The sequence below is a fragment of the Hylobates moloch genome, unplaced genomic scaffold (assembly GCF_009828535.3).
Source record: "Hylobates moloch isolate HMO894 unplaced genomic scaffold, HMol_V3 SCAFFOLD_1122, whole genome shotgun sequence".
Lineage (NCBI taxonomy): Eukaryota > Metazoa > Chordata > Mammalia > Primates > Hylobatidae > Hylobates > Hylobates moloch.
Genome location: NW_026653397.1, coordinates 1 through 13,552, shown reverse-complemented (window position 1 = coordinate 13,552; position 13,552 = coordinate 1). Strand labels below are relative to the sequence as shown.

Sequence of the window (13,552 nt, the reverse complement as noted above, 5' to 3'; positions counted from 1 at the left end):
TCTATCACCATAAATTTTGTCAAAAACATGTTGCTTATTTTAAGCCCCTGTTTACCGAAATAAAGCAGCTTTTTCATATTCTGTGCATACATTATATGACAGACTCTAAAAGTTCTCTTCATGACATGCATCATTTTGAACACCAAACAGTTCTATGATCGTGAATATTTTATTTGTTTAATGCTCTGTGTGTCATGTCAAGTAGCAGATGTGTTGTATTTTGTTTGAAATGTCTTATTTATTTTTGATGAGGACTACAACATAAGTTAGATATTGTTAAGAGAGATACTTTTTGAAATATGCACGAGTGAATTTTTTCATGAACGTCATTTGTTTTTCCTGCTCAGTAACCAAGTTAATGGCCACATGAACATAAAGATAAGCTTGATGTAGAGCGGGTTATGTGAGGTTTTCTATCAAAATGTGTTGGTTTTCTATTCGTGTCTGCTGTTAAGTCGAATTGTTTGCAAAGTAGGAAATTGTGTTTTTAAAAAAGATTTTCATTAGGAAATTTTGATACTCTTCATTACTAGGATTTTTTCATTGAAATTATTTATTGATATTACTTTTAACAGAATCTCTGTGAGACTGTTTCACAGAAGGATGTGTGTTTACCCAAGGCTACACATCAAAAAGAAATCGATAAAATAAGTGGAAAATTAGAAGGTAAGAACCATTTTTTATTTAAAAATCATTTGACCAAGTATTTCTCTAAACTGATAAGGAAGGATATCCTCTAATCGCTGAAGAAAATTACCTCCTGAATGCAAAGCATGGAAAAAAGAGAAGTGAAATGGTGATAAGTTATACGTCTTACCAGGTGTTGGCAACAGACTATATGGAGAGTGCTGAAAAGGAGCTGAATTATGAGTTTGAATTCAAGATATTCCAAGACCTGAGGAAAATGAGAAAATAAGAAAGAAGAAAGTAGTAAAAGAGGAAATGAAGACTGAGAAAGAGCATACAGAGAGTACATGAAGGAACAAGAAGCAGGTTTATATAATGGAGGACGATAAAATGAAATGATTCTTTAGGAAAAGATCGGGTATGGTTAGAAATTTGGGAAGAATATAAAGTGACCTTCTAGTGTCAAAATTTACCAGAGAATTACAACAAAAATATTCTGACTCTTAATGTCTTTCTCACTGGTGGGAAGCCATTAGGGATGGAAGCACCTGACCATGGAGAGCTATGTTCTATTTGCCATAGGTGAGAATAAGCATATCTGCATGGCCAAACATGTATATAATTTGTCATATACACTCCGTATAGACCAGAAGTTTTCTTTTTTATTATTATTATTATACTTTAAGTTTTAGGGTACATGTGCACAATGTGCAGGTTTGTTACATATGTATCCATGTGCCATGTTGGTGTGCTGCACCCATTAACTTGTCATTTAGCATTAGGTACATCTCCTAATGCTGTCCCTCCCCCGTCCCCCCACCCCACAACAGTCCCCAGAGTGTGATGTTCCCCTTCCTGTGTCCATCTGTTCTCATTGTTCAATGCCCACCTATGACTGAGAACATGCGGTGTTTGGTTTTTTGTCCTTGGGATAGTTTACTGAGAATGATGTTTTCCAGTTTCATCCATGTCCCTGCAAAGGACATGAACTCATCATTTTTTATGGCTGCATAGTATTCCATGTTGTATATGTGCCACATTTTCTTAATCCAGTCTATCGTTATTGGACATTTGGGTTGGTTCCAAGTCTTTGCTATTGTGAATAGTGCCACAATAAACATACCTGTGCATGTGTCTTTATAGCAGCATGATTTGTAGTCCTTTGGGTATATACCCAGTAATGGGATGGCTGGGTCAAATGGAATTTCTAGTTCTAGATCCCTGAGGAATCGCCACACTGACTTCCACAATGGTTGAACTAGTTTACAGTCCCACCAACAGTGTAAAAGTGTTCCTATTTCTCCACATCCTCTCCAGCACCTGTTGTTTCCTGACTTTTTAATGATCGCCATTCTAACTGGTGTGAGATGGTATCTCATTGTGGTTTTGATTTGCATTTCTCTGATGGCCAGTGATGATGAGCATTTTTTCATGTGTTTTTTGCGTGCATAAATGTATTCTTTTGAGAAGTGTCTGTTCATGTCGTTCGCCCACTTTTTGATGGGGTTGTTTGTTTTTTTCTTGTAAATTTGTTTGAGTTCATTGTAGATTCTGGATATTAGCCCTTTGTCAGATGAGTAGGTTGCGAAAGAGAATTTCAGACCAATATCCTTGATGAACATTGATGCAAAAATCCTCAATAAAATACTGGCAAACCAAATCCAGCAGCACATCAAAAAGCTTATCCACCATGATCAAGTGGGCTTCATCCCTGGGATGCAAGGCTGGTTCAACATATGCAAATCAATAAATGTAATCCAGCATATAAACAGCATCAAAGACAAAAACCACCTGATTATCTCAATAGATGCAGAAAAGGCCTTTGACAAAATTCAACAATGCTTCATCCTAAAAACTCTCAATAAATTAAGTATTGATGGGACGTATCTCAAAATCATAAGAGCTATCTATGACAAACCCACAGCTAATATCATACTGAATGGGCAAAAACTGGAAGCATTCCCTTTGAAAACTGGCACAAGAAAGGGATGCCCTCTCTCACCACTCCTATTCAACATGGTGTTGGAAGTTCTGGCCAGGCCAGTCAGGCAGGAGAAGGAAATAAAGGGTATTCAATTAGGAAAAGAGGAAGTCAAATTGTCCCTGTTTGCGGATGATATGATTGTATATCTAGAAAACCCCATTGTGTCAGCCCAAAATCTCCTTAAGCTGATTAGCACTTCAGCAAAGTCTCAGGATACAAAATCAATGTACAAAAATCACAAGCATTCTTATACACCAATCACAGACAGAGAGCCAAATCATGAGTGAACTCCCATTCACAATTGCTTCAAAGAGAATAAAATACCTAGGAATCCAACTTACAAGGGATGTGAAGGACCTCTTCAAGGAGAACTACAAACCACTGCTCAGTGAAATAAAAGAGGATACAAAAACAAATGGAAGAACATTCTATGCTCATGGGTTGGAAGAATCAATATCGTGAAAATGGCCATACTGCCCAAGGTAATTTATAGATTCAATGCCATCCCCATCAAGCTACCAATGACTTTCTTCACAGAATTGGAAAAAACTACTGTAAAGTTCATATGGAACCAAAAAAGAGCCCGCATCGCCAAGTCAATCCTAAGCCAAAAGAACAAAGCTGGAGGCATCACACTACCTGACTTCAAACTATACTGCAAGGCTACAGTAACCAAAACAGCATGGTACTGGTACCACAACAGAGATGTAGATCAATGGAACAGAACAGAGCCCTCAGAAATTATGCCGCATGCACTATTCACAATAGCAAAGACTTGGAACCAACCCAAATGTCCAACTATGATAGACTGGATTAAGAAAATGTGGCACATATACACCATTGAATACTATGCAGCCATAAAAAATGATGAGTTCATGTCCTTTGTAGGGACATGGATGAAACTGGAAACCATCATTCTCAGTAAACTATCACAAGCACCACCTGTTCTCACTCATAGGTGGGAATTGAACAATGAGAACTCATGGACACAGGAAGGGGAACATCACACTCTGGGGACTGTTGTGGGGTGAGGGGAGAGGGGAGGGACAGCATTAGGAGATGTACCTAATGCTAAATGACGAGTTAATGGGTGCAGCAAACCAACATGGCACATGGATACATATGTAACAAACCTGCACATTGTGCACATGTACCCTCAAACCTAAAGTATAATAATAAAAAAAAATACAAAAAATTAGCCGGGCTTGGTGGCTGGCACCTGTAATTCAAGCTACTTGGGAGGCTGAGGCAGAAGAATTGATTGAACTCAGAGGTGAAGGTTGCAGTGAGCCGAGATCACACCATTGCACTCCAGCCTGGGCAACAAGAACAAAACTCCATCTCAAAAAAATAAATAAATAAAATAAAACATCAATGAAGTTTTTCTTAACGTTGGTAAATTGCTTTATGGACATGGAACTGATGAGATTATAGGTTTTATTGCCTTGACACATTTTCTAGCCAGTTATTTATAAGATATTATTTATTGTTGGCTATTTCAACGTGTAAAATTCAGTTATGAGATAAATTTTTTTCACTAAAAAGAAAAAAAAAGAAATGATGCCGCATATCTACAGCTATCTGATCTTTGACAAACCTGACAAAAACAAGCAATGGGAAAAGGATTCCCTATTTAACAAATGGTGCTGGGAAAACTGGCTAGCCATATGTGGAAAGCTGAAACTGGATCCCTTCCTTACACCTTATACAAAAATTAATTCAAGATGGATTAAAGACTTAAATGTTAGACCTAAAACCATTAAAATCCGACAAGAAAACCTAGGCAATACCATTCAGGACATAGGCGTGGGCAAGGACTTCATGTCTAAAACACCAAAAGCAATGGCAACAAAAGCCAAAATTGACAAATGAGATCTAATTAAACTAAAGAGCTTCTGCACAGCAAAAGAAACTACCATCAGAGTGAACAGAAGTTTTCAAACTTCAGAAAATCAGCTGAAAACCTTATTAACAATTCACACTGAGATTCAGCCGACTTGGGATTCTGCATTTTTAATAAGTTCTCAGGCGATGCTGATGCTGGTGGTCCTTGGACCTTGCTCTGGGTAGCAAGAGGAGAGGCCGTTTGTGGGAAAAAATGTGGAAGAAGAACAATTGGATAGAAGGTCAGGACAGAAAAGGGTCAGGAGAAAGCATTATGGTGCTCTTAATTTTGAGTATGTTTTTAGTCAGGGGAGAAGAAGGGGCAACACAATAGAAATTATAGATGGAAGATTCTACCGCTAAACAAAGAAAAAGGAAAGAGTGGGAAAAATAATTTTAATAGGTGTTGAATGGGAAGAATCAAGAGCACAAGTCTAGAGATTATTTTTGCTAAAGAAGAGAGATTGTGAGGCAGGAAGCAGGGGACAAGAGAGAAGCCAGCTAGATTATTTTGGATTTTCTATGAAGGAAAATGGAGTGAACTCACTTCGGAAGCATTTAGAAAATTTTTACTGCAGAATGTTAGAGTGTGGGTGCTCTGGAGACTACTGGAATCATGAGGATTAGTAGAATTGGACTAAACCTCAGTGAGTCATTAATTTTCTTTATTACTATGAGGCATCAAATATATATATGTATATATGTATGTATGTATATTGTTGATATTCACAATTTGAGTAAGATATACTTGAATGTAAGAACCTTGGCTTTATTTTTAAGGAAGCAAATTGTGTTGGTAAAATTGCCATTTTATAAAACCTCATTAGCAAATAACATGATATGCCAAACCCGACTAATTTTAAAAACCATAAAATTCTGAATTTATGACTTGAATACTTAAATTGTTGTTATTCATAGGTATTTTACTGATTTTAACATAGAAAATGTTATTAATATTTAATAAGTCTGTTGCAACTAAATTTAAAGCAAATGCATCAATATTGAAAGCTTATTAAATTTGCTATTCCTGATGAGGTTTGTATATCTTCCTCCATGAGTGGATCAAGAAATATTGAGATGGCTAAGCTAGAAATTACAAAAATGTTGGCATACTATTATAGCATATGGTTATGAATATCAATGAATATTTATATTTAATATTATGCTCTAAGTATATATCCAAGCTGATCAATTCGTTACACTTTCACTGATGAGTTGTCAGTTCTACATTCAGCTGAACTCTCATCCGAACTGTGTAGCTTCTCAATGACAGGACATATTAAAGAACATCCTGAATGTTTATAATGTAATGATATAAATTATTATAATGTGTTGCATTAAAGACACATGGTGTAGCATTCTACGTTCAGCTTTTGCATTTATCTTCTCAGTGTCATGATTTGCTCCTGTGATTCCAGATCAGTTTTCTCCTCATCAGTCAGCATATACATATTGGTATTAACACTTTTGCAAAAATCATATATAAATGGTTGTACAATGTTCTTGTCATTCTACAGCAACTCTTTATTTTTTGTTCAGCGATTAGCTTGTTTTTCATTTATTTTAAGACTTCAGGCCAGGCGTGGTGGCTCATGCTTGTAATCCCAGCACTTTGGGAGGCCGAGGCAGGCAGGTCAGGAGATCCAGACCATCCTGGCTAACATGGTGAAACCCCATCTCTACTAAAAATACAAAGAATTAGCCGGGCGCGGTGGTGGCTGCCTGTAGTCTCAGCTACTCAGGAGGCTGAGGCAGGAGAATGGCATGAACCTGGGAGGCAGAGCTTGTAGTGAGCCAAGATCTCCCCACTGCACTCCAGTCTGGGCGACAGGGTGAGACACTGTCAAAAAAAAAAAAAAAAAAAATCATAGTTTACATTTTTACTTTGCAACACAATTAATTAGACTCTCTTCATGGTGACTAAAAAGCACCATAAATATAATTACAGATGCCAACAAACCTTTGTTTACGTGTATGTCCTACTGCATGAAGTAGGACATACATGCTTAGTATAGCATGATATACTAGAAATTAAAAGTGAGGTACTCAAAATAGAAGTATGTACAGCCATACATTTCAATAGTCATTACAAATGCGGCTCACGAATGTATAGAGCTATGCCAGGTGACCTGTCTTGACTCTGAAAACTCCAGTGTACCCCTTTATAAAAATAAAGGTAATAAAAAAAATAACTAAGGTAGTATTTCCCTACCTGTTTCCTCTGCATGGGTTTTGAACTTCAGGGATGATCAGATCACAATTTAGAACCAGAGTTTTCAACCATACATAGGATTCTTAAGTGCCAAGTGATAAATGGTTCCTTGATGATGAGATCGCCCTTACTGTTTCATCTCTGCGTGTTTTGCTTTTTCATCTTGTCTTAGAAAGTTTAAAGCCAGCTATTTTCTTTATAAAGGAAAATATTTTGGTTACATATTCATTTCCTGTCTCATGACACTCTGCTTTCTTTGCACTTAGTGAGGATGTATATTTGTCATAGTTTCACCTAAAACAAGCAGATGAATTCATGGTATCATTTCTTATATATGAATTTCTGAGGTTTCTTCAGTGCTTCAGAAGTAAATTTTAAAGATAACAATGAATTGAGAATGACCTTCTCATTGTAATTACAGCAGGTTTTTATTTAAAGTGTATTGAATACAATTTTAAGCACTTTTTTTCTAACACACATACATGCAATATAGTCATGCATATTTAGACTTAAAATGGTTAGACATAAATTTTGTGTGTTTCAGAGAGTTTATATCCCTGAAGTGTCTTAACTATTGATCAATCATCTCTCAAGGGAAACAACATATATTGTTGATATTTCTGAATATATTAAAGTGTGTCATACTGAAAAATTTAAAGAGTAGAGAAAAATGAGTGATTAAACATGTTTTATTAATATTGTTTGAAGAAATGAGATCTATTTCTATCTCAATGAAATGTCTGTGTTTTTGAAGCTAAGTTTTTTATAAGAGCTTATTCATAACAGTAGTTTAACAACTCGCACAGTATAACAAATAGGATTGATTTTAGAAACAAAACAATTGTAGAATTCACTCCTTGAACACTAAAACTGTTATTTTCAATAACCATTATTCTAACATTGAGATACGCAGGTTAATGATATGTAAAAAGTCTCTGGAAGTTTACTTCTAGTTTGTGATACTTTCATATTAGATGTTTTCTCACTCTGTCATCCAGGCTGGAGTGCAGTGGCATGATCTTGGCTCACTGCAACCTCCACCTCCTGGGTTCAAGTGATTCTTGTACCTCAGGCGCCCAAGAAGCTAGGATTACAGGCATGTGCCAGCATAGCTGGCTGATTTTGTTTTTTTAGTGGAGACAGAGTTTCACTATTTTAGTCAGGCTGGTTTGGAACTCCTGGCCTAGAGAGATCTGCCCTCCTCAGCCTTCCAAAGTGCTGGAATTACAGGCATGAGCCACTGCACCTTGCCTGTGTTGATTTGTGGATGGGTATGCTTAGACCTTTTTGTATAGGTAGATCAGGAAATTTTAAGAGGACTAGAGAACCCCATAAATGTAAAAATACTCGTATTTTACAGAGGTACAAAAATGAATATATGTATTAACTATTATTCTATAAGTAGATATGCTGCTAAATTTACAACATCCTCTGCAATGATAAGTAAATTGTACCTTTGAATTCTCATCACAACTTTGCAATTCCTAAACTACATGACAAATTGAAAACATAATAGTTACATGTATATATTGACATAAGTGATTCCAATGTGTTTCCTTAACAATATGCCATAGCATTCTAACATTAGCTTGGACATTTTTTTTTTTGGTGGGGTCGGTGGCATGACTTGGTCATCTTATTAAATACAACTTCTTTCCTTATATGGCAGCTTACTCTTACTGGTATTAGTATTTTTCTGCTTTAGTTATTGTCATGTTAAATATATTTTCACCGTTGAAATCCTTGCAGCATGTTTGATGAAATCTATTTTTTAAATTTCCTTAGGTATATTTCTGTCATGTTGGCATGTTAACAAATACAATAACGCAAATGACCCCAAAACCTAGTGTAATCCCTTTTCAATCCAAGCATGAGGATTCATCTTCATGTTCACACTGTGTGAATGTTTGGTAGGCTTTGTCAGGCTTGCATATAATCAATTATATCTGTCCCTTTTCTTTTAGAGTCTCCTGGTAAAGATGGTCTTCTGAAGGTAATAACTTTTATATTTGTATCTTGAGTATCAACTACATATTTTATGAAGTATACATTATATATTATTTTGTTTCCAAATCCATTTAGCCTACCTGCGGAATGAAAGTTTCTATTCGAAATAAAGCCTTAGAATTGAAGGACATACAAACATTCAAAGCAGGTAAGTTTTGTAATTTTAATTTTACTCTGGAAAGAAGAATATTAAAATATTTGAAATGCTGAGAGCCTTTTCATTCCCAATGTTGTTTTCTATTCAAAATTTGATGGGAAATTTTGATACAAATAATGCCAATGTTAGTATTTATGTTTGAGAAAATGCCATTTTCTCAAGCATAAGATTTAGAGATTTAAACAAAAATTCTGCTTTACCTAATGTGCTTCTACTTTAATGTCCCGATAGTATAAAGTTTCCAATTTGCAATTTCAGTACGTGCTTGGTTTTAAGGCAGGTGAATTTTGAGACTGTGAAATATTTGCAGTGGTTCAAAGGCTGATTGGAATTCTGATCTTTACTTAGAAGAAAGTTTCACTTGCTGACATGACAGTTGTGATTGTCACTCTGAGAATCTTAAGAAAATCCATTTTGTTTTGATTAGCTGACTGAGTGTGTATGTGTGTTTGTGACTTATAATTTTAAAAAATAAGTCAAGCAATCATTACTTGATGACTCTTTGCTAGACACAGTGTTTTAGAAGAGTGACCCCAAAGCATTTAGCCTTGGTGTCTTTTAATGCTATTGTAATGAATTGTCTAGAGGTACAAAACAGCCTGAATTAGTTTTTGTTGTCATTCCCATGCATGTTTAAAACATTTTACAACAGGCTGTGCACGGTGGCACGTGCCTGTAATCCTAGCATTTTGGGAGACAAAGGCGGGCAGATAACTTAAGGTCAGGAGTCCCAGACCAGCCTGGTCAAATTAGTGAAACCCCATCTCTACTAAAAATAACAAAAAATAGCTGATTGTGGTGGTGGGTGCCTGTAATCTCAGCTACTCTGGAGGCTGAAGCAGGAGAATGGCTTGAACCTAGGAGGCAGAAGTTGCAGTGAGCCAAGCTTGTGCCACTTTAGCCTGAGTGACAGAGTGAGACTCCATCTGAAAAAGCAAAGAAATAAAAAAACAAAAACTCACAACATATGTGTGTGATTATAGACTATGTGTAGAATTTGTTTTCATGTCTTATAGACTATGTGTAAAATTTGTTTTCATGTTTTATGGACTATGTGTAGAATTTGTTTTCATGTTTTAAATTGTCTTTTCTTTTTTTTTTTTTTTTTTTTTTTTTGAGACGGCTCGCCCAGGCTGGAGTGCAGTGGCATGATCTTGGCTCACTGCAAGCTGTGCCTCCCGGCTTCATGCCATTCTCCTGCTTCAGCCTCCTGAGTAGCTGGGACTACAGGTGCCTGCCACCACGCCCGGCTGATTTTTTGTATTTTTAGTAGAGATGGGGTTTCACCGTGTTAGCCAGGATTGTCTGGTCTGGATATCCTGACCTCGTGATCCGCCCGCCTTGGCCTCCCAAAGTGCTGGGATTATGCGCTTGAGGCACCACGCCTGGCTGATGTCTTAAATTTTCAACAAATAATTGTACGCTGTACATATTGTTCTGGAAGTTCCTTTCTTTTTGCTTATCGAATATTTTAGATGTACTCAATACAATTAGCGCTGCTTTGATTTAAGGCCTCATAGTTTGCCATGTGAACTCTAAAACACATTTAATTAGACTGTCTTTCCTAGCCACTAAAAGTCGACATTAAATGACAGCTGATATCACCGAGCTTTTATTGAAGTGGGAGTATTTACTGCTTCATCCAATGTTAGAAATTAAAATGAAAATATTTAAAATACATGAATGAAAATTCTACTTTCCAATACTCATTACAACTGTTACTCGTTAACCATGAAAACTGTGACATTGTGACATGTCATGAGTCTGAAAAATTTTAGTTTACACTTTTTAGAAAATAATAGTAAATAGGAGAAATAAGAGAAGGATTATTTGAACTTTTATGGCCCCTGTGTATTTGTTCAACTTCAGAGATGCTCAGATCAGAAGTTAGAACAAAAATTTTCAAAAATGCATAAGGTTTTAAAGTGTCAAATAACAAATGGGCTCTTGTATATGAAATAATGTCTGAAGTTGCACCTCTGAGCCTTTTTTCTCTTTTACTTTTTAAAAAAATATAAATCAAACAATTTTGTTTATAATGAAAAGAGTTGGTTACAGATTCATTTTCTGTCTCGTAGCACTGTGCCGTCTTTTGCCCTAGAGAGGATCTAGACTTTTCATATGTTTACATGGGAAGAAATAGTTCAGTTTATGGTGTCATTTCTCGTATAAATTTGTGAAATTCTCCAGGGCTTCACATACTAGTTCAGAAGATATTGATGCATTGAGAATAAACCATCTGGTTGTAACTCCAGCAGTTTTATGTTTAAAGTATACCTAATATAATTGTCAACCACATTACTCTAGAAAACATAAACAAAAAATAGTTATGCATATTTATTTAAAAAATGGTGACTGGTTGCGGTGGCTCACGCCTGTAATCCCAGCACTTTGGGAGGCCGTGAGTGGCGTATCACGAGGTTAGGAGTGAGTGGCATATCACGAGGTTAGGAGTGAGTGGCGTATCACGAGGTTAGAAGATCGAGACCATCCTGACTAACACGGTGAAACCCTGTCTCTACTAAAAATACAAAAAATTGGCCGGACGTGGTGGCATGCATTTTTAATAAGTTCTCAGGCAATGCTGATGCTGGTGGTCCTTGGAGCTTGCTCTGAGTAGCAAAAAGAGAGGCCTTTCATGGGAAAAAAGTGGAAGAAGGGCAGTTGGATAGAAGGTCAAGACATAACAGGGTCAAGAGAATGGATTATATTGCTTTTATTTCTGGATATGCTTTTAGCCAGAGAAGAAGAAGGAAAAGATAGAGAAACAGAAATTATAGATTTAAGATACTGTCACTAAACAAAGAGAAAGGAAGTGTTGAACAAATAAATTTGAAACAGTGTTGAATGGAAAGAATTCTACAGAGTTAAGAGGTTTTTTTTTAATTTTCTTTTAACTTTTTTTTTTTTGGTAGAAGCATTCTAGGCAGGTAACAGCGGACAAACAAGGAAGAAGGTAGGCAGGTAACTCTGGAGACTCTGAGAAGAACAATTGAGTGAACTCACTTCAGATGCATTTAGATTATTTGCACTCCAGAAGGTAGACTGTGGGCACTCCAGAGACTACCGGAAGCAGGAGGCCTCCTAGAATCTGGGTAACCACAGTGACTCATTAGGTTTCTCTGTTACAATCAGGCATGACAAATATATATATCGTTGATGTTAGCTATTCAAATGAGATATATTTGAAACTAAGAACATTGGCTTTATTTTTAAGAAAGTGTGTTGTTTTGGTAAAATTGCCATTCCACAAAAATTTATTATAGACTAATGATACACCAAATCAGATGAATTGTAGCAACTAAAAAAATACTGAATTTATACTTGAATAATAAGATTGCTTTTTAAAATAAATATTGCGGTGACTTAACAATGTACAAAAGTTATTTATGTTTAATTCATCTATTGCAATAAATTTTTATATAAATATGTCAATAATGAAAGCTTATTATAGATTATTTCCATGATGAGTTTTATACATCTTCTTGCACGAGTGGATCAAGAAGCATTCCAATGGATAAAGTAGAGGATACAGAAATATAGGCATATCATTAAACCATATGGTTATGGAAAACAATGAATATTTATATTTAGTATTATGAGCTAAGTTTATATCCAAGCTGATCAATTCATAACACTTCAGTGACGAGATGTCAATTCTACATTCGGCTGAACTCTCATCTTAACTATGTACTTTTCCAAAGATAGGCTATATTAAGGAACAGGATGAATGGAATAATTTAAATGATTCTAATGTGTTTCATTAAGTACGTGGTGTAGCATTCCATGTTCAGCTTTGACATTTATTTTCTCATATCAACCCTTTTTACACGTGAAACACAATCTCGCTTTCGAAGTATTAACTGCACGATCTGTGAAACCTGTATTTATTTTTTCTACAGTGTATTACTTTCGTGTGTATGTCCTAAACAAACCAAAAGAAAACTTTCCAAATCTAAAGTATTCATTCTCAAATTCGAGCAAGAGGACTCATTTAGATACTATCACTGCGTTCATTTGTGGTTATCTTTGTCATATTTACTTATGATTGATGATAAGTCTCTTTTGCTTTTTAGAGTCCCCTGAGAAGCCATCTGCCTTCAAGGTATTTAGTTTTATGATTTCATTTTGAATGACTTATTAACTATGTATTTTGTGAAGTATACATTCTTTATTAATCATTTTGCTTCCAACCCTATTTAGCCTGCCACTGAAATGCAAAAGTCTGTTCCAAATAAAGCCTTCGAGTTGAAGAATGAACAAACATTGAGAGCAGGTAAATTTTTCAATTTAACTATGCAAAGACAAATATTTCAATATTGGACATTTTGATGGTCTTTGTATCCCCAGTGCTTTATATTTTTCAATTTTGATGAAAAGATTTGATCTAGATAATGCCAATACTGGTATTGATGTTTGAAAACCTGGTATTACAAGAACAGTAATTTTCAATATATTTCTTAAAAATGTAGCCTTAATCTCAGGTGTTTCTACTTTTGTATCCTGAAACTGTAATGTTTTCTATTTTGAACTTCTGTATTTCTTAAAGATTCAAGAAGGCGAATGTTGAAACTCCAATTTCTTTTTTTAGTTCTTTGAAGCTTGATTCAAATTCCACGGTTTACTTCGGGGATCGCATCTTTTACTGATGTAACACTTGTGTTTTAACATGAATTACCTC

The 13,552-nt window shown here is 35.6% G+C and overlaps 1 protein-coding gene across 1 annotated transcript; it reads left to right on the top strand.

The window, feature by feature from the left end:
* Positions 1-579: 579 nt before the first annotated feature.
* Positions 580-13,203, top strand: LOC116464614 (ankyrin repeat domain-containing protein 30A-like). Its single transcript, XM_058435129.1, has 6 exons — positions 580-666; positions 821-1,209; positions 8,672-8,700; positions 8,790-8,862; positions 12,948-12,976; positions 13,075-13,203. Exons 2-6 carry the CDS (start codon positions 1,182-1,184, stop codon positions 13,201-13,203), a joined length of 288 nt encoding a protein of 95 aa, XP_058291112.1. The 5' UTR covers positions 580-666; positions 821-1,181.
* Positions 13,204-13,552: the final 349 nt, after the last annotated feature.